The sequence below is a fragment of the Meles meles genome, chromosome 5, assembly GCF_922984935.1.
Source record: "Meles meles chromosome 5, mMelMel3.1 paternal haplotype, whole genome shotgun sequence".
NCBI lineage: Eukaryota > Metazoa > Chordata > Mammalia > Carnivora > Mustelidae > Meles > Meles meles.
The window spans coordinates 112,990,415-113,011,544 of NC_060070.1; the positions used below are offsets into that span (position 1 = coordinate 112,990,415).

At 36.5% G+C, this 21,130-nt stretch overlaps 1 protein-coding gene across 5 annotated transcripts in view; it reads left to right on the top strand.

Moving 5' to 3' along the window:
• The window catches only part of ADGRB3 (adhesion G protein-coupled receptor B3), a 743,702-nt gene that overhangs the window by 311,993 nt on the left and 410,579 nt on the right, over positions 1-21,130 (top strand). For all 5 annotated transcript variants that reach the window (XM_046006643.1, XM_046006639.1, XM_046006644.1 and 2 more), the window contains 2 exons: positions 9,853-10,017; positions 10,462-10,626. In XM_046006643.1, the coding sequence (XP_045862599.1) occupies positions 9,853-10,017; positions 10,462-10,626 (330 nt within the window). The remainder of the gene's footprint in view (positions 1-9,852; positions 10,018-10,461; positions 10,627-21,130) is intronic.

Here is a 21,130-nt window from a genome sequence, read left to right on the forward strand (position 1 = left end):
GCCTTGTGGTGATGGGCAGTGGTATTTCAGGGTGGGATCACGTTGGAACAGCAAAGCAGCATCTAGCATCATACTTTTAAGAAATATATATAACCACCCTAACGAAGTGGATGCTACGTAGGGCTGATAAAAAAAATAATGAAATATGCTTTATTTATGCAAATTTTGACATCAACAAGTAGATGACATCCTACTTTCATCAGGTGCTTTCCTTAGTCAATGTCCAACTTTCTCCCACTTCTTTTGAGGTAAGGGAAAACTATCTGCCTGGGATCCATATAAGGAGAGAGGAAAGAAAAGAAAAGGTATTTCCTAGGAAATGTGGTATTTTCTAGTATGAGTTATCAGTCCCTAATGTGTATCATATCTAAGAACAGGGACCAGTGTTGATGGAAGGAGATTGGCAAGAGATATAGAGCAACAAGAGGGATCCACTATGATTCATTCGCTAACTATAAACATGTTACCCCATTATCCTCCTTTCTCATCTATACCAATAATTAAATGTGATATTCTGGAAGGGTATGCCTATGTATGTGTATGTCCAGTGGTCCTTGTGGTCTGTTTGTCTTATTGCACAAAACTTAGAATTTGTAGGTGTCCATGTTTTCTCTTTTCTCTGAATTTTCATTGCAATCCCTAATCAAACATCAAATTCATCATGGTATTAATTATATATGAGGAAATTCTCTTTCATTGCCTTTTTATCTCTCTGTGCAACTTTGTACTAACAGTATCCAATACATTACTGTTGAATGGGTTTTCTTGATGGACATGTCTAAATTTTTAGTTCTCCTCTGCCCAAAAATATTACAGGACATTTTCTGGGTATATTTAATAATAGATTGATGTGGTATAGTGGAAGCTGGCCTTCCACAAGAGAACACTTATTTAAATTTAGGTATCACCATTTAATACTTGTGTTCCCCCTCTATAAATGGGGACAATAGCATACCCACTTCACAGGACCGTGGGAGGACCGTGTGAGATGCTCTAAGGGAGATAACCTGGTAAACAGCAAACAGTGTATAACTATCGGTATTATTATTATTATTATGTCAGTATCCTAAAGTCAAAGTCCATTGGGATGACACTTATAGTTGAACAAGTTATATTCCTTACTCTTGGCATTGAGGGAAAATTAACATAAGGAACTCTGGGGCATCTTGGTAAGAGGGTGTTAGAAAGACTTATTAAGGGTTTAGACTTCTTTTGGGTGACTTCAAGGAGGGTTTTAGGGAGTGGGGCTTTGCTCTGGATTTAAATGTCTGGATGGGGGGGGCGGAAATCTATGACTGGGTATTTTAATGAATTATCCAGGAGGAGGGAAACTTGCTGTAATTGGTGAACAAGTGACAGTCACTCTTCCTAGCTGAGAGAAGAGAATGTTTGGAAATTTGTGGGCTGTCCTGTGACCACGTTTCATTTTATCTCACTGTATCTCAGTCTCAAAGTGACCTTGTCTGTTGTTCATGTTCTCTGTGATGGTCTTAGATTCAACAGGAGATAACAGCCTTGCTGTGAGCACCGAGCAAGCAGCTAACAGCACCAAATTTAGCTGTGTTAGACCAGTTCCTGGATGTCACCTGGATGGTGATTCCTTGTCTGGAGTGATTTAATCATTTTACCTGCTTCTGTTTTTAATGTTTTTGGTTTTTTTTAAATACTCACACGGAGAAAGAAAAGTGGACTGTTCATATTTTCTAGGTAGGCCCTTTCTTAAAATTATATAGACGCATATCCCCAAAATAAAATTGATACTGCATTTTCCAAAATTAAGTTCTTTAGGGAAATAAAATGTTAAATTCTTACTTCAAAGCCTCAAGGTTTATAGTGATTTTCTTTGTAGTATGTTACTTCAGAGTAATATATATATATAAAGTATATGAAGTATATATTTTATATATATAAAGTATATAAAGTTGTTTTTTGTTTTTTGGTGTTTTTTTTCCCCTGCTAGTTGAAAGACAGAAGGAACCAATGATTCAAGTTCAGTCCTCTTTGTTTCAGCTTTGACAGTTCTTATTCCGATATAATCTGTGTAGTAAAGTACAAATAATATAGCGTACAGGGGTAAGTAGTAATTGAGTGACAGACTGGAATTCAGAAGACACAGATTAATGTTCAGTTCTAATCTTTAATTATCAATATTTACTTAAGCCACATATTCATCTTCTCTGTGCCTCAGTTTTCTCATTTGTAAAATGGAGCCAGCATCCATTTCCCTGCTATCTCAGGGGAGTGTTACATGATTAAAATAAGGTGAAGGAATCCTGAAAAGTAAAAAACAACATAAAGTGGAGGATGTTTATCAGGATTTTTATGATAATATTACTTTAAAGTAAAGGATTTGGCTGGGACACCTGGGTGGGTCGGCTGGTTAAGCATCTTCCTTCAGCTCAGGTCACGATGATCTCAGGATCCTAGAATAGAGTCCCTGCTCAGCGGGGAGCCTGCTTCTCTCTCTGCCTGCCACTTCCCCTGCTTTGTGCTCGCTCGCTCTCATTCTCTCTCTCTGACAAATAAATAAATAACATCTTTTAAAAAAATAAAAGTAAAGGATTTGGAAGAAATAGGTAAAATAAATTCAGGATATGATGATAGTTTTTGGATAGTTTTTGAGCTCTGTTTCTTACAGACAGCCTTAATCATGGACTCAAAGACATTTGTAGAGGAGGATTTCATTTTCCCTTCTACCTTTCCAAGACTTCCAGCTCATTTAAGAATCAAAAGCTCAAAGTTTTATTACGTGATTACGTGTGCGCAGAGGCCCAATAATGAAATTGAGACCTAAAGAAATGACCAAGGCAGGCAGTTTTTGTACTTTTTAGACAAAAACAATAAATCTGTGAGGAAGTGACAGAACAAAGAAAACTTAATTTGGGGAGCTTCAATTAATAAGGAATTCTGAACAGAATTTGGGCCAATAACAAGAGTTATTTTATAGAACCTTCCAGGCTCTAAATTTCCTATCTCTGGTGATAAGGATATTTCTTTACCACCTAATACTGGGAGGGTACCTTTCACCCGGGAGATCTGCTCCTTGCTTTCTGGAGATAAGGGACAGGGACATAATATTCTTCTTGCCTTGGTTGTTTCTTAAGTAATTTTTATTTAAAATATTCGACATGGGATGCCTAGGTGGCTAATATGGTTAAGCCTCTGCCTTCGACTCAGGTCATGATCCCAGGGTCCTGGGATGGAGCCCCACATCAGGCTCCCTGCCTGGGGGGAAGCCTGCTTTCCCTCTCCCACTCCCCCCTGCTTGTGTTCCTGCTCTCACTGTGTCTCTCTCTGTCAAATAAATAAAATCATAAATAAGTAAATAGATAAATAAATAAATAATTGCCATGTCAAAGTGGCACATTTGGGGGTGGCCTGACCTTGGCCCATACAGATTACTTTTGCCTAGTTTGAACTTGGGAGAAGTACACATATAAGGGCTCATGCCATCTGTGGGGCTGAGCTGTGTCTCACTGGTAGTCCTGCATTTGAGAAATGAATCCCTGTGAATCCAGAACCTCATTAGAGAGAACCTGTCAGGTTGTATTTTTCAGGTATATTCATAGTCTCTTACAAAACCCAAGAAGAATGAAAACATCACCCAAGGATAGGTCCTCAGGAACACAGCTGGACCCAAATATCTCTGTTACCTAGAGCAAAAGGCTTCAGTCTCCTGTGGACCTAAAGTCTGATTCCTTAGCAAGTATGAGAGGGTGATGTGCCCACAATCCCTCTGCAGGGAATCCTTTCAATGAGGCTAGTAAGCAGGAAGATGCTAAACATTTGCCTGACCTTGGTTCAAAAGTCTCTGGTTGTCTCTGCATGAGAATGTTATAATTTGAAACTCAAATGTCACCTCATTAACCTGTTCTTTAATTAATTTGCAATTTGTCTTCTTAACCTTCTGGCTTATTGTGTGGCAATTGTATTCACTTTGTGTCATTTCATATCTTGACCATTGTTCTGGTGATCTTCCAGTGTTTATGAATTTTTAAAAAACTGTATCTTTATTAATTTTGGCTTGCTTTCTTTTATTATTTAACTTTTTTTCATGAAAACTTTGTCTTAACTTCCCAACTGTTTTTTTATTGTTCTTAACCTTACCTTAATAACTTGCTTCTATTTTTAAATGATATTTCATTTTGATTTTTCCCCTTTTATGATTTATTTTAAAATGGCAAATGGGAACCAGGTTTATGCTCTCCAGCATATGCCCAAAGCAAGAGGTTGGCTTTTGATTTTTCGGTGTTATACCATCAAGGGGTCTTTCCAGTTCCCTGAGTAACTTCCAACTCAAAAAAAAAAAAAAAAACAAAAAAAAAAAACTGAGCTTCCCAAATTTGCTATCACTAAATCAGATAGCTTCACACCACAGGGCAGAATTCTTCTCCCCAAACTCCTCCCTATTGTTAGTGTCATCAATTAGCAATAATCAACCCGAAAGAGTTGCCAAAATGATAGCTTTATTATCCAAAATATTCATGACTTTATCTTGTGATTGAAGTTCTCCAACCTATTCTATATTGTCACCAGTTATTGGTAAAGATGTGAAAATTGACTGAAACATGATACTTTCATTAAAATGTATCAGAATTTAATTTGGCCGCTGTACATGGCAGACAGGTAAACACAATTGTAACTCTGTATGTATGGCAGGAGGAAGTTCAGATAAAGTAAACCCCAGGAATCTAGCAATTTAACCTTTGCAATTTTAATTATTCTGGGTCCAGAAAATCTAGTAATGTGTCACATTGCTGAAGCGAAACTTTAACTGTCCCCAGGGTGACACTGTGGTTTAAGGAAGCACATTGCACTATGGGAAGACAGGCTGATCTCTCAGCATTCTTCTGCCTTCAAAACACAGCCTTATTGTTCTCTATTCTTAGTCACCTTTGTAGGATGGTTCATAAAGTAATAGGCATTTGCAGTTTCTAAATTGAAAAAATGAGACTATTAAAAAAAATCCAACCGCAAATGTTTATGATGGAAATGAAGAGAAGTTGAAAAAGTCTAAGAAGGTGTTAAATCTTAACCTAGCTGCGTATTACAGAAGAAATTATGTACTTTAATGCAGTATTTACTAAACAGTGCTCCAAAAAAAGGGGGAAAAGAAATGAGAGATGAGTACATTTCAAATACATTTGGGAGGCATAGTTTCAAGTAAAGTTAATTTAATGTAGGACTCCCTGCATCATGATTATAATGCCATCACAAATTCAATGTGTCCATAATAGACATTTTTGATTTCAGGGCTATATACCCCCTGGCCTGTTTGAATCCTGATCCAACCCAGTTCAGTAAAAGGGTCCACTATTTACCCTTCTCATAAGACAAAAATCTACAAGTCAACTGATTGTCTGGTTTTCTATATCCCACTACCAACCTATCAGCTCTACTTCAAGAAAATATCACAAATTCATACACGTCTATTTTGACTGATAATACCATAATCTAAGCCTGTCTAGAATACCATATAGTCCCCTAGCATCTTACAATACTGATTCTTGCCCCTGTACAATCCATTCTAATCACAACTGCAAACTTAAGTGTTAAAGTATAAATTCTGTCCCATCGCTTCCCTACTTTGAACTCCTCTCATGGCTTCTGATCTTACTTGGTCACGCGGACTACAGGGAATTGGCTTCTGCACACTATTGAGCCCATCTCCTGTCACCCTCCCCCCTCCCCCGCCTTTTGGTGATCCCCACAAGCACCAGTCTTTTCCCTTTTCTGGAATACACAACACTTTCTTGGCTCTTGTGTAGGGATTTTCACCGATCTTCACATTTCTGGCCCTCTGGTGACTCAGGACTCCGCTCTAGTGTTTTTTTTCCCTAGAGACGCGGCTGAGCATACACTATCACATTGCTCTCTTCCATCTCATCGCCCTTATAAAACTTCTGGCTGAAACTCTTGCTCATTCATTTATGTATTTGTTTATCATCTGTCCCGACCACTCTCTCAGAGTATATGTTCCTTGACAACAGAGCTCGGCGGGTCTTTATCACCACACTTTTCCCAGACTCTAGTAGGGTCCCGGTGTAGCTTCTTTGTGAATCTTTACCTGGGAGTGCATTAGAAGACTCCAAGAAGAGGTCTGGAGTGTTTCCATTTTCCCAGATTATTGGTAACACTTTTCTGACTGAATGACAAGATGTTAGTCATCTTTCAATAGGAACCCAGATTTAGACAGAACGCTTTGAAGTGTTTTCAGATTTGGGGGTTTGCACTGATTCTGGGGTGTATCTCTGACAAATGCTGGAAGTCTGTGGTACACAGGAGCGGGTGGGTGGTAAGGAGAAGGGTTGATTTTCTCTGTGGTCTCCATACTCAACCAAGTGGAAAGCAAACCTGAATACAAGGGCTGAAGGATGAGGCTAAGCATCAGATAAAAACAAACAAAAAAACCAGTCCCTTCGTTTCTTGTAGTACTTAGATAAATGGTCATAAAAAATATATTAAATAGATCATATGATGAATGGTTTTTATTTTTAAACATCTCAACACTCATGCCTGAAATATAATGTGTATGTCCTTCTTGGAAATGCTTAAATGTCTAAGACAGAACTCTAAATTTCCACTTCTCAAAAATCCTCCACTTTTTCCCAATCCAGTAAAATAACACTACCATTTCCTGAAAGGTCTTTTGGCTGATTTCCCTAAAAATAATACAATTACTGATTTTTTTTAAATTCTAGGATATTAAACTGGAAAAAAAAAGAAATAAAGCAATGCCCCACATTTGGCACTAAAAGACATACTTTCATGTGTATATGTCTGTTGTCTAATGCTTTAAATTAAATTGAAATATCTCTGTTTCTAACTTCTCAATTTTTCATTTTCCCAGTAACTTTGACTTATCACTCTGAAGGAATATTGAGTTTTTCTCTATTTCCTCAGTTACTTTGTCAAATCGAGTTTTTCATAATGGTGCAGTTAATGTTTAATAAAAGGAACTTCTAGTTCTGAGTGTAAAATAGAACACCAGAAACGTCCACTTGATATGTCTTCAGTTTCATTGCGGTATCTTTTCTGTAACTAACTTTATAAGCAAAACCATATGTACCTAATATATGTTTTAGGTACATATGTTTTGTTGATGTTTATGGTCATGATGATCATAAAAGGGACCTCAAAAGGTCGCTCAAATGTCTAACGTTAACTCAATCTTGAACTTTAATCAAAACATAAAATGTATACATTGGCAGAAAGGACTGAACAACTAATACTACAAATGTGTGAATTTAAAATATATATGTATATGTACATATATACATACGTATATATATGTATATGTACATATATACATACGTGTATATATGTATATATACATGTGTATACACATATGTGTATACACATATGTATATATGTACATATACACATTAGATAAATATATGTATATATGTATATGTACACATATGCATATATACACATATATTTATCTACATATGTACACATATGTATATATACATATATGTACATATACACATTAGATAAATATATGTATATATGTATATGTACACATATGTATATATACACATATATTTATCTACATATGTACACATATGTATATATACATATATATTTATCTAATGGTGATGTAAAGTCTTCTTTCAGGAAAAGCCTATTGAGCAAAACACTTTACAAATATTCTCATTTTTCCTAATCTCTTTTCAGCAAGATCTTTTCTTATTCCTCACCAATAATACAATACCCTGCCCAATTATCTTTCTGATTTCCACATATGACTTACTCATACCTGACTCTACATCTTAGCTAGAAAGACTTATCCTGTCTTCTTTGCCAGTGAGTCTGTAACTGTTACATTCATTTAAAAAATTAAAAAGAGGGGCTCCTGGGTGGCTCAGTCGTTAAGCGTCTGCCTTAAGCTCAGGTCATGATCCCAGGGTCCTGGGATAGAGCCCCACATCAGGTTCCCTGCTCCGAGGGAAGCCTGCTTCTCCCTCTCCCTCTCCCCCTACTTGCATTCCCTCTCTCGCTGTGTCTCTCTCTGTCAAATAAATCAATAAAATTTTTAAAAAATTAAAAAGAAAAAATTTTAAAAACTACAAGTTTACCTCAAACCAGAATTCTCAAGTACATCACATATTCCTTTATTCTAGTCACTTAGCATTGAATCAGGTTGAAATCCCCTAATTCATCTTTGTTTATGTGCTGCTTTCTGAATGTTTTCAAAAATTTGAATACCTGTACATTCTTTTGCCAATAGATGTTAAGGTGTATGTTTGAATCTTATTTTTTAAACTCTTCTAATAATGCCTAGGATAGTAAGGTTACATAATGCAAGCTCATTAAGTATTACCTTTGAAAGGCAAAGTTCTGAAATGAAAAATGCACTCATCTCCAAAGCCAAGCTAGAGAAGAAATGGACAATTTATAACATTCCATCGATTCACTATCCTTTTCTTGTTTGTCTGGTGAATGGAATACACGGCCAGTAAGAGTCTATCACGTAGTCTTATAAAGTAAAATGCTATAATTACATCAATGGGATGATTAAATTGGCATTTTGTGATTTTTAATCTCACAAAAGGTTTATTAAGTACAGCTAGATACCTATTAAACAATCTTCTTTTTTAATAGCTACCTGAAAAACCTGAAATTAGGTTGACAGCACTTACATCTATTCTGCCAAGCTTTTTTGTTTGTTTGGATGGGTGTATAGGTTTTCACAGCAGTATTATCTTATGTTGGAACTTTGGATTTATAGTGAATTCTCTTTCAGTGTAAGGAAACTAAGAACCATGGAATGATATAGGAAAAAGCAGACAGTTATATATGAGTGCATTTATAACATATTCTAGTTAATGCTTTCTAAATTGAGTAAATATTTTTGCCCAGTTCCTTTGTGTACTTGCATTTTGTGGTCTATGGAATTATGCCTTTGTGAATGCTGTCTCCTTTGTAAATTGTCCAAATCTCAGCATATTAATCTAGCATAATCACTCTAAGTCATTGTGATGCATCCTCTGAAAGCTTTCATGTGCCATGTTGTTACTGCTTTTAACCTTTTATTTACTTATTTGTGTGCATAATGTAATTCTTCTCCTAAATTACAAGATTTTTGAGGGTGGAATTCATACTCTTTTAAATTCTGTATTTCTCATAACATCTATTACATTATTCCTCAATATTCTGCAAGGCTTATCTGAAACTTCACTTTGTCAAGGAAGACTCCTCAGGCCATCTAATCTCTTACTGTCTTGAAATTATCCTTTGAAGTTATGTTATATAATTTATTTAACATTTAATTAATTGCTTAATTCATTAGAGAGGTTCCTTCTTTAAAACATGAGCTCTATAAGTTCTTGATCAGTATTTACTGCGTTCACTGATCTGTGTACTTCTCTCCTAGCCCAAGGTCTTGCATTGTTGAGTAATCAGTAAATATTTTGAAGCAATAAGTGGCTCAAAAGACTGGTGGGCACCTGGGTGGCTCGCTTGGTTAAGCAACTGCCTTTGGCTCAAGTCATGATCCTGGAGTCCCAGGATCATGTCCCACATCAGGCTCCCTGCTTAGCAGGGAGTCTGCTTCTCCTGCTGACCTCTCTCCTCTCATGCTCTCTCTCTCTCTCTCAAATAAATAAATAAAATCTTAAAAAGAGAGGGAGAGAGAGAGATACTGGATACATAAAAGGAAGTAGAAGTGAGAAAGTAACGTAATAGTTTGGGGGGTAATAAAAAAATTAATGCCTATGAGTTTCCATTGTATTCACTTAGTGTTTCTCGGTTGGGCCTCACCTCTGGGGTTAATTTTACTTTGTAGTTTCTGTACAGTCTTCTCTATTGGAACATCTCCTTACACTGTCTCTCTTTCTGCTTTGGCAGTTGATGGACAGTGGCAGGAGTGGAGCTCATGGAGTCAGTGCTCAGTGACATGCTCAAATGGGACCCAGCAGAGAAGCCGGCAGTGTACTGCAGCGGCTCACGGGGGCTCTGAATGCCGAGGGCCGTGGGCCGAAAGCCGAGAGTGCTATAACCCCGACTGTACAGGTGAGGCCCGATTACTACGTTTAAAGAATGCCTGCCGTTTATTAAATGGATAGAACCAGACAGTCATGGAATAATTAGATAATTATGTATTTCTGGTAAATGAAGCCAGTGGTACCAGAGTTCATTCTACTATATGTTACACTAATAAAGCAACAAAATTCAGGAGATTCTTAGATTAAAAATCGATGAAGTTGATAAGGTTTAGCACTGAACTGGTCCTTTTTACAAGTAAGTTTCAGTGTCTCTTTGAAGATTCTGACAAACTTATATAAACTTGAGTTAATCACAGTACTCTATATTTGACTAACAAGTTGAATGTTTGAATAGGGTTTATTCATAGTGGTAGATTAATAAAAGTTGAACAAACAATAACGGCCCTCAGATTTTAAAATTCTTAAAAGTTGCAGTAGGCTACTGCCATTGACCATGACACATTTCTTTCAGCCAATGGTCAGTGGAATCAGTGGGGTCATTGGAGCGGATGTTCCAAGTCCTGTGATGGCGGCTGGGAAAGGCGAATGAGGACTTGTCAGGGCGCAGCAATCACAGGGCAGCAATGTGAAGGCACCGGAGAAGAAGTGAGAAGATGCAGTGAGCAACGATGTCCTGGTAAGAACGAACTGAGATGATCTCAAGGGAAGCATTTTGTTACCGGAAAAAAAAAGGTTTAAAATTCTCGTCATTAAGGGCAGTACTTCATCCATTGGAGGGCCACTAACAATAATGGGCAATTTACTTTCTCCATAATGTATGGGGTTTCCTCTGTTTATGTGTCATAGACTATTTCTTCCATGGGTTTTTAAGTTATTTGCTGTAAAATCCCATTGAAAAATGTAATAATACAAAAGAAGCCACATTGAACAGGAACATGGCTAGATAGGATTTAAATTGGTTTGGGGTGCTATTTTTTTCACTACGTTCATGAAATATTTGTTTACGGAGAACACAAAACCAGTTGCCTTCTATAATTTACAGTAGAAATAGAAAGACGTAAGTGTTAGATAGTGAAGTGAGAAAATAAAGAGATGATGTTGGAATTCAGAACCTTTTAAATTCTGCTGTTAATTTGTCTCCATGTAGGACTTTGGACATGCCCATTTCCTTGCCCTTGTGCCATTTTCTGCTAGGAGGAACACATCTTGAAATGAAAACATGAGGTCTTAATTAGTAGTGAAAGAATGGAAATGCTGTTACAAAAAAGGATCTTACATATAAACATAGAAAAAAAAGAAAAGTCAAAAATTGCCCAGATTATCGATCATATATTTTTAAAAAATCATTTATGACAAAGATTCCTTCCAAATTGTGCTTACATTTCATAAAATATTATTGACACACTGAAGACTCAATAAATACATGAAAATTAGGATTTTAGAATGATATCATAGGCAAAGTTCCTATAAACATGCTAGAAAAATGATAGGATGAAATTTCTTCTTTTTTTTTTTTTAAGATTTTATTTATTTATTTGACAGACAGAGATCACAAGTAGGCAGAGAGGCAGGCAGAGAGAGAGAGGAGGAAGCAGGCTGTCCACAGAGCAGAGAGCCTGATGCGGGGCTGGATCCCAGAACCCTGGGATCATGACCTGAGCCGAAGGCAGAGGCTTTAACCCACTGAGCCACCCAGGCGCCCCGATAGGATGAAATTTCTAAGTGTCATAGCTGGGTATAAAGGAATGCGGTTTGAAGACCCTATTAGAGTCCTTTTGCTGCTACTAATGCTTTGTGGGCAAGCTAGCTTATCTCTCTGTTTCTGGTTCCAGAAGGTAGGGAGAGAAGAGCTGTTGAGTTTCCTTTTCGGTTCAAAAAGCAATAGATTTCTGCTCTACCAAACATGACTACATCAATTTAGAAAACAACAACAACAAAACAACAATAACAACAAAATAAGGCATTCTGAGAGAGAAACCTGAGTCAAAACTTTGTATTTCTCCATAGTCTGAATTCTAAAGACTTCTCACAGTCCAATGCTAATATCAATAGAAACTGGGCTAGGAGTAACTATATGTCAGTAGAATTTTTTTAGAGCTTAGAAAAGATCGAGAATTAATTTTGTTAATTCTTAAGGCCACATCATTCAGAATGATATGTATGAAGGAACCAACAAGTAGAATTTTGTTGAGGAGAACTACACAAGATAAGTACTGTGAAATTCCTCACAAGGTGCATAAGAATTAAGAATCATTTAAACAAAAACATGTATATGACCAGGAAGAAATTTTATTAGGGCAGTAGTCGTAACTAAATAAGACCCTTTTAATATTTGAAGCTATATAAACTAGTGTGAGCATACCGAGGTTCATAACTGGTCTTTTAAAACTGTCTTTCATCTGCATATATAGAGTTAAAATGGTGTTGCTGCAATCAAATTTACAAAGATTGCCACCTGCTGTTTGGAAAACATTTTACATTTCTATTTACTAAAAGGATGTTATACCTTATACCCTAGGTTTGTTTGCTGGCTTTCATGATTTAAGGCAGTGTGAAAAATTATCATATAAACCCATAATTATTTTTTATATTTTTATATATGTGATATTATATATTGGTGATATATTTTGTGGTATATATATATTTGGTATTAACCTTAACATTTTTATTTTACTGTCTTCAGTAATATGATTTGAAATCTCCTGAAATCACAAAGTATATAAATAACATTTTCTAATTAAAATGAATTACTGAATCAGCTAAATAATTCACAAATGAGTGCTTATATGGGATAAAATGAGTTACTATATTACCAAGGTTGTGAAAATATCCTAAACTGGTACCTTTATATGAATCAGCATTATCCATCAAGAATTATATAATGCTATTAATTTCAAATATGCCTCTGCCTCTTTCTAGAGTGTTTTTACCGAGATGAAGAAAGATTTCCTTTCTATTTATTCTTTACCTTTTCTGTGTGCAATCATCTCATTTCATATTATTTTGTCAAGAGGGCAGAATTTATAAATAACTCAGTTTTCCATAGTGGATTTGATTTATATATTGGCATTCCAACCTCTTGCACAATTGCTTCTCTATAGTCAATATATATTATTTTTGTGTCCAGCATACTGGACTCTGAGTCCAGTGTGTATACTGGTAAGTATACTTAAGTATACTAAGTATAACTTAATTTATACATAAAATGTCCTTTTGGAGTTACGGTTGCTTTATCTGCTTTATCTGAGAGTAATGACATGTCAATAAGATTTTTTGCAGCTTAAAAAAGATCTAAAATTAGTTTTGTTAATTCTTTAGGCCATCTGAATTCAAAATGATAAGAAGCCATCCTAATTTCCATCTTTACATTGCTCCAAATTTACATATTGACAATATAAATTGAGAAAATTTCAAAATTTTCTCAACAGTTATTAAGGCATTTTTCTATTTTTGTCACTGACAAAACCTCAAAAAATATTTCTTTTAAGACAATGTGTTTTTTTTCCTAATATTATTTTTCAAACTGTTTATCCTTAATTTTTCTTCAGATTGTTAGAAACTACTAGTATTTATTTCTATGCTTCACTTAATTTGGATGCAAAACAAATTAATTAAGTTTGCCAAGAGACCCTGTGTTGTCAGGAAGGAGAAGTATAACATACACACATCTTTGTCTGGATAATTAATGAAAATAATGATTAATCATCTGGATTTAATCAAAAGCTGTTATGATGTCTACTGAAAGTGGAAAATGAAAAATATTTTCCCAAAGAGAATAAGATTTTTTTTATTGGAAAATAGATAAAGTAAACGTATGAAGAAGAGCATCATTACCAAAAGTATGATGTTATTTTTGTCTTCATAAGAAAAGAGAATTAGAGGGATGAAAACAATTATAGATGTATACTTTAAATACTGTTACTTGAGAAATAGAATAGCTACAGGGAGGCAATTAAATTGCCTAACTTCTAAATTGGTCAAATTCACCAAATAATGATTTCATTGATCTCCATCACATTGAACATCCCCAGACTTTGAGGGTTAAAATAGTAGGAAGGTAATAGCTTCTCTGATTTTGTGTTGCTACAATGTGAAAACATACTATTTTTAGGCTCTGTGTCCCCCCCCCCACACACACAATATTTCCCTGGTTAATATCCTTCAGAAAGCAGATGTTGCTGACAAATTAGCCTATGTAAACTTGTAGGCTTCCTGGGAACCTCCTTGCTCTGTTCCCAGGGGAGTAGCTGGATATTCCTGGAGCTCCGGTTCTTGGATCTATTAGTCTTTGGTCGTTAAGAGTAATGCTAGTTGGGTCGTACCATTCATGGGTAGAAGTTAAACTTAATTTATACATAAAATGTCCTTTTGGAGTTACAGTTGCTTTATCTGCAAATGGTGAGTAAGGCCTACAGAATGAATGTGCTGAGAAAAACTTGGAAAATAAGAGAGCCATATCATGAATGTACCCAGTAATAGCAACTTACACCAGAAACGTAACAATGATTGTGATATTTAACTCATAAGTATTCGTACCAAAGGCAGTCAGCAGTAATGTTTGTAATCCCAAACTTGTCTTGAACATTGTACTGCATTCATATTTGAATTTGTGCTCTGTAATATGGTGACTATAAACTCCCCTCCCACCCCTGATGCTGCCAATTTAAGAGAAAATGCCATTCTGGGATTTATATTTCTTATCTCTATAAGATTGCTGTCCAATGGGATATGCTTTCTTTGGAGACCAAGAAAGATTTCATTTGGTTTCTGAGTGACTTTTCTTTTATTTAGCTTTGGTAGGAAGAATCACAAAGCTTGCTTATTTTGAGCTCCTGTACTCATTGTCCAGATATGCGCTTTCAGATTTTAGCAGACCTAAAAATCACCCAGAGAGTTTGTTAAAACACAGATTTCCTAAACAAAACCCCCATAGGTTCTGATTCAGTAGGTCCAGGATGGGCCTTCAAATTTACATTTCTAACAAACCCTTAGCAGATTACCCTTTGGGTTGCACTGGCCTAGAGTAAAAATAAGTCAGTGAGTAAATAAATAAACGAACGAATAAAAGCTAGGTGATAAAATTAACAGAAGAGTGGAAGACTGACCTCTGCCTCAGCTACACTGGTCAAATTGAGATATCTCCTGAACAAGATTGCAGAATTTTATTTTGTTTATACCACTTCATAAATACTGAGGGATTGTTCCTGTAATCAATTAATACAGGCAGTCCATTTCAAGTCTCCCTAGCCAACTCATTTTTCAGCCAAAATAAGATCTCTTTATACTTGTCACTTAAAAAAAATAAGACTATTAACTAGTCATTGTGGACAAAATGGGACGATTTACTCATTTTCGGATTTTCAGTTCTTCAGTTCTGTTGTTCCTGTTTCATGGAGAGCAGAGGAAGCAACTTGAATATCACTGGAACACGTTTGATATAAAGTAATGTCCTGCCAGGACACAGACCTTCTGTAGTCCTGCCATCCCATCCCCAGCAACTCTCTCCCTCATCAGGAGGACATTTTCACTGCCTCTTAACCTCCAAGGTTGTTTGCTACTATCTACCTACCCAGGTATATAATATTCAGAGTGGGGGGAACAAGTGTCAGAGAGCAGGATGAGGTCCTAGCTCACACGGACTTATTCTTTCCTCAGTTCCCATTTGGAGGAGTGGTGAATTAATCACCATCGCTACATTTGTCTTTGATAGAGACAAGTTTAGCAAGTTAATAAGTCAGTCTTCTAAATTGTATGGACCACTGTATTTTTAAGGTAAACATAATCCTTATCAGAAACCCAAATATGGGGGCGCTTGGGTGGCTCAGTGGGCTAAAGCCTCTGCATTCGGCTCCGGTCATGATCCCAGGGTCCTGGGATCGAGCCCCACATAGGGCTCTCTGCTCAGCGGGGAGCCTGCTTCTTCCTCTTTCTCTGCCTGCTTCTCTGCCTACTTGTGATCTCTCTCCCTGTCGAATAAATAAATAAAATCTTAAAAAAAAAAAAGAAACCCAAATATGTGAGTGTAAAATTTACATTTCTAAAGAGAAAAAAAAGGATGCTACTCTGTATTGAAATACTCATATACAAATCACATACATTTTTCATTCCAAACCATAAGGGTAATCACAAATAGTGCTTTTAAAAAGTCCGACTCCTTTAGGATTTTTATTTGTCTATCAGATGTCCTGTGTTTATCCTGTAAGGAATTATATTCTTACCTTTTCAGTTTCTAAAGGTTAAGGCAAATGTTTTCACTGGAGATTTTGAGACATAGCAAACAATGTTGCACCCAAGCATTCACGCCAGTCACTCACCTAAAACCAACCTCCAAGTTCATTGTTGACAGCAGGTGGCACTAGGTATTGACTTCTTTCATCTCAGAGTTCTATTTGTTCTTGCCAGGTCACCTCAGATATATTCTAAAAAGTAGGGAAATAAATTAGAACTTAAAGATACCCCATAGGCAAAAGAGATTACCTATTGCTTAATAAATATCTAAGAAAGCACGTGATCCTCCTGAAAAACATGGGTTTTATTACCTACTCCAGTCCACAGTTCTGCAACAAATCAGCTCAATTTTATAGGCAGAATTAAGGAAGAACTACTGGGTTCTAAAATAATCAATGTGTATACCAGATAGTATCACATGTTCATTATTCAAACCTGTTACTATGGAGTTAATAATTGTCATAATTTGTCTTATCGGGTTGCTCATCTGATAAGACTTTGGGAAAACTCTCACAGCTTCTGTCATGGCAGAAACCTAAAAAGCAATTTATTGTAATCTTATATTACCCTACCTGGTCCAACTTAGAAATATTTGGCAACATGCTGATCATTCTCAAATTGAAACAGAAATATTAAGCAGCACTTTTTACTATTTTTTATTTCTTCATTTCATCTGACATTGTTTTAAAATAAAAATAAATGTATGTTAGGAACCACTTAATAGAATTAAAATTAATGCAATTAGTAAAACTGCTTTTTAGGTTCAAGTTTACCAAGACACTATTATTATTATTATTATATTATTATATATTATATATATTATTATTATTATTAGTCTTTGACATTTCTCATCCTCACTTATTTCCCATTCCTTGCATGTCCTGACTTACTGATGACCCTAAGATCCTGCCCCTGGTGCTTTTGGTTGTTCTCTCTCTCTCTCCCCCCTTCCCCTCCCTCTCTCTCTCTTATTCTTGACTTCAAATCTGTTGCTGGGTAATAATTCTACCTACATTATTCATCACTGTTCTGTCCCGTCCCCTCATTTCCCCACCCTGGGGAAGTCCTGGCAAAGTCCTCTCTCTCTCTCTCTTTCAACTATCACTTGTGAGCAGCACCCACAAGTTTGCATCATTAAGTCTCATCTCCTGCAAATACCTGATAGAGCTTTTCAGCTGGGTTAGCCAATCATCCTTAGTGTCACCAGAAGAGCTTTTCTGTCTGACCTCCAAATCCGTCTTGTCATCTGAAGTAATTTCTACTTCTTACCTTTCCTAGTGACAGATTCCACCGCCATCAAGTCTTCCTTCAGTGACCCTGCTTTTTTCTTCCCCTGAACACCACCTGCTAGTGGAGAGGGTCAGTGAGACATTAAGAGCCTGGGATGTAGAGTCAAAGTTTGGCTTTGGGCCTCAGTGTCCTCATATGTAAATTGGGGATAATAAGATGTGCTCAGGTGATCATTTCATGTATAAAATTATGAAATGCTATAGGTAATTAAAATTACTAAATAATTCTAGTCCAGGTCATCTTTGTCCATTTAACCATTTTATGCAGCATCCACCTTTTCTAATCTCTTCCACACAAGTTATATCTGATTCTTTTCCCCTTTTTTACCTTAGTCATGGACTAGTCATGGACTTACTTATTTAGTCATGGACTCACTTTTTGCTTAAAAAGAAAAAATAATGCTATGACTCCTCATTACTTGCCCAATTCAGTGCATATTGGAACCCTTGGGATTCTAGTATCCCCATCTATCAGTTGATTAACTTTCGAGGGTCATCATCCTCTACTCATTTATAGATAAAACATATACAGAACATAACGGATCCCATCCCTGATCCTGGATATGGAAGCACATATTCTGTCCTTACTCTGCTGCTCGCACTTATTCACCTGGGCTCCCATCCTGTCCCAGTCCTGTCTCCACCTTCACTCGCTGACGTGGGAGCATCTTGAGAGCTCAACCCATTAAAAGCTGTCTCCTCCTTTAATCATTCTTATTTCTCCCACAATTGCATGAGTGCTTTCTTCTTTGAACCTCTATAGACTTGCTTTGTGCTTCCCTTTTTACATGTTGTTATTACATTTTATTATTATGTTATTATATCTCTTAGCTAGAATTCCAGCTCATTACAGATGAGTTTTCTATTTTCAGACTCCCAAATCCCTTTCTCTGCATTGAGCTTAGTTGAATGTAGACCACTAGACACATGCTCTTTTGAAAGTTTTTATTCCATATCATAAACATTGTAATGGGACCATTTGTATGAAGTACAATATACAATACAAAATACAACAATTTGTGTAAAAGCATGTGAATGAAAACCTCAAAATGACTATGATAGTAATTCCTTACCTTTTATAATCATTTTATTCCCTCAAAATACTGTTAGTTTACATAAGTAGAATTTGAATAGACATTTTTGCACACATACTATTTTTATTTTGTAGTTACAATTTGTGGCAGGAACTTTCCTTCTTTAGAAATAAATCATTGCAATGTTGGAGGTAAGAAAAAATAAGTATTTTTATAGCAAGTTCCTTGATTTCCCCAAATCTCAGCCCTGCATATACTTTTAGGCCAGAGCTCCTCAAGGCTGTCTCCTAGCCACCTGTCAGGCTAGGACTGGTCCCAGGTATACATAAATAGAGATTCCGAAAGCCTCGGGCAGCTGGCAAGACAGGAGGATGTGGTCGGCAGCCTCCAGCCTACAGTAGTCTTGCCCGTTACCCTAGTGTGCCTCCAAATGTTATCATTTTCTACATGTGCCATGACCTGGAAAAGGCAATGAAGCTCGGTTATCCTCAACAGTTCCTAAGATAATATAGAAAGGCAAATAAATGCAATGCTCTAGCAGCGTACCCAATATAAAATTTGTCTCACTTAAGGTTAGTAAATAGCCACTTAGAACTATTCGTCACAATTAAAGTTAGCTATCATTATTATTATTATTATTATTATTATTATTATTATTATTAATCTTGTTAACAGGTTGGAATTAGAGTGACCTTGTCTGCTAAATTGAAGTACAGGATTAAAACTAAGTTATCAGATTTTTTTCTAGGGTATATATGTATAAACACCATCCAGTCCTCAAACAGGCAATGCAACACACATTGTCTGCTAATGAATTTAAAGTTTGTGGTTTGCTACCTCCAAGACTTAAAGATAAACTTTTGCAAAATATATAAATACCTTGTTTACCACAACAACAAATGCTTGGTGATACTGTAAGATTCTCAGAGAATGGACCGAGAGTCTTGTTTTATTGATACAGGTCTACGGACCACCTCCTAGAGCAGTGATTTTTCTAATGCCTTGGTTTCCTCAAGTTTAAAAAGAGAATAACAATTGTATCTATTTCATTCTTATTATGAGAATGAGATGAATTTAAAAATGTAATGCACTTGGAAGAGTGTCTAAGTCACAGTGATACATGATACGTACATATTGCTGTTACAATTATACATTCTTTCATCCTGACACTGATAAAAACCATTTCTATGTGAGAAACGCAATTACAAAACATGTTCAATAAGCACCCTTCTTTTCCCCTCAGACCTTAGCAGCACCGTGAATTCTTCACATGGGTGTGTTCCCCTGCTGAAATTAGAGCTGTAAACTATGTGAGCACAGAGACCAGATCTATCTCATTCACCTCTGCATTCCCCAGCACGAGGAATTCCCAAAACATAAAAATTAATGAATTGCCAACAAGTGAAATTTGAAATTGAGGTCACGCATAGTGTATGGTTTTTTTCCTCCCTCCTCTCCTCTCCTTTCCTTCCTTCCTTCCCACCTTCCTTCCTTCCTTCCTTCTTTTTCCTGCATGCCAACTCTACAGTGTAGAATCAATTTCGCTTTAATGCTGAAATTCTAGCATAAGGGTGAAAAGTAATTTTCTACATCAAATTGATTTAAGCCCTGTATAATTTTTGCTATTTTTAAGAGACAGAAAATTAGTTTGAATAGACAGATTAACAGCTAATCACTAGGTAATTGCTACCTTGTTTTAAGACAGCATGCTAACTTCATACTTGTGACTCAAGTACAGTTGTATCTTACAAATGGGTTTTTATATCTTTGCACTAGTGATAGCAAACAGTGGGATCTTTCAGCTGATGAACAGAGTTGCTGTTGGCACAAAAAACAAGAGTCATATTGCCCTACAATAATATGTTTTTATTTTGCGCATACAGAGTGATGTGAGCTAATTGTATATTTTCTAATTTATAAAATATACATACATAGCATTGAACTGGGGGGAAAAAAACAAAAAACAAAAAATTTAACCCAAGTCTCTCTCTTTACCTTATCTTTTTGTCTTGAGCTTTAGTTCCATACACCAACTACCTTTTTGATAATACCAAGAGGTGCTCAGATTCTTCAAATTCAAAACCTATTTTCAGCATCTATCCTCCTAACCAATACCTCCCTCAAGTGCTCTAACTGAAGCTGTGGCACAGCAGTCACTCTTCCTGGACACCTGACTTTCATCTTTTATTTCTCTCTCTTCCTCACTTCCTGCATCCAGCCACGGAGCTGAGTCCATTCTCTGTCTTCGATAGATTTTTGAATCCGCTTGCTTCCCTTCCCATTGCCACTTGCGGTGATGTCATGCCCTTTCCCTAATTACCCCATTTAGATTGTCACAGGCCCCACCTTCAGTCTCACTTTCCTTCAATCCATTCCCCAAACTGCATGTATAGCATCCAACACATTATAATAAATTTTCCTTGCCCTTAAATTCAAACTCCTAGTTTCTTACCATTTGTCACCCCTCCCCCTCCAGTAATTACCCACCTCTGCTCATCCCCAGCTTTGTACTCTAGCCATTCTGAATGATGCCCAATTTCTTGGATATACCAGGTTCTCCTTGCTGCCTGGATCTTCCTGCATGTGGTTCCCAAGGCACACTTTCACCTTCCTCACTGGCCAACTCCTA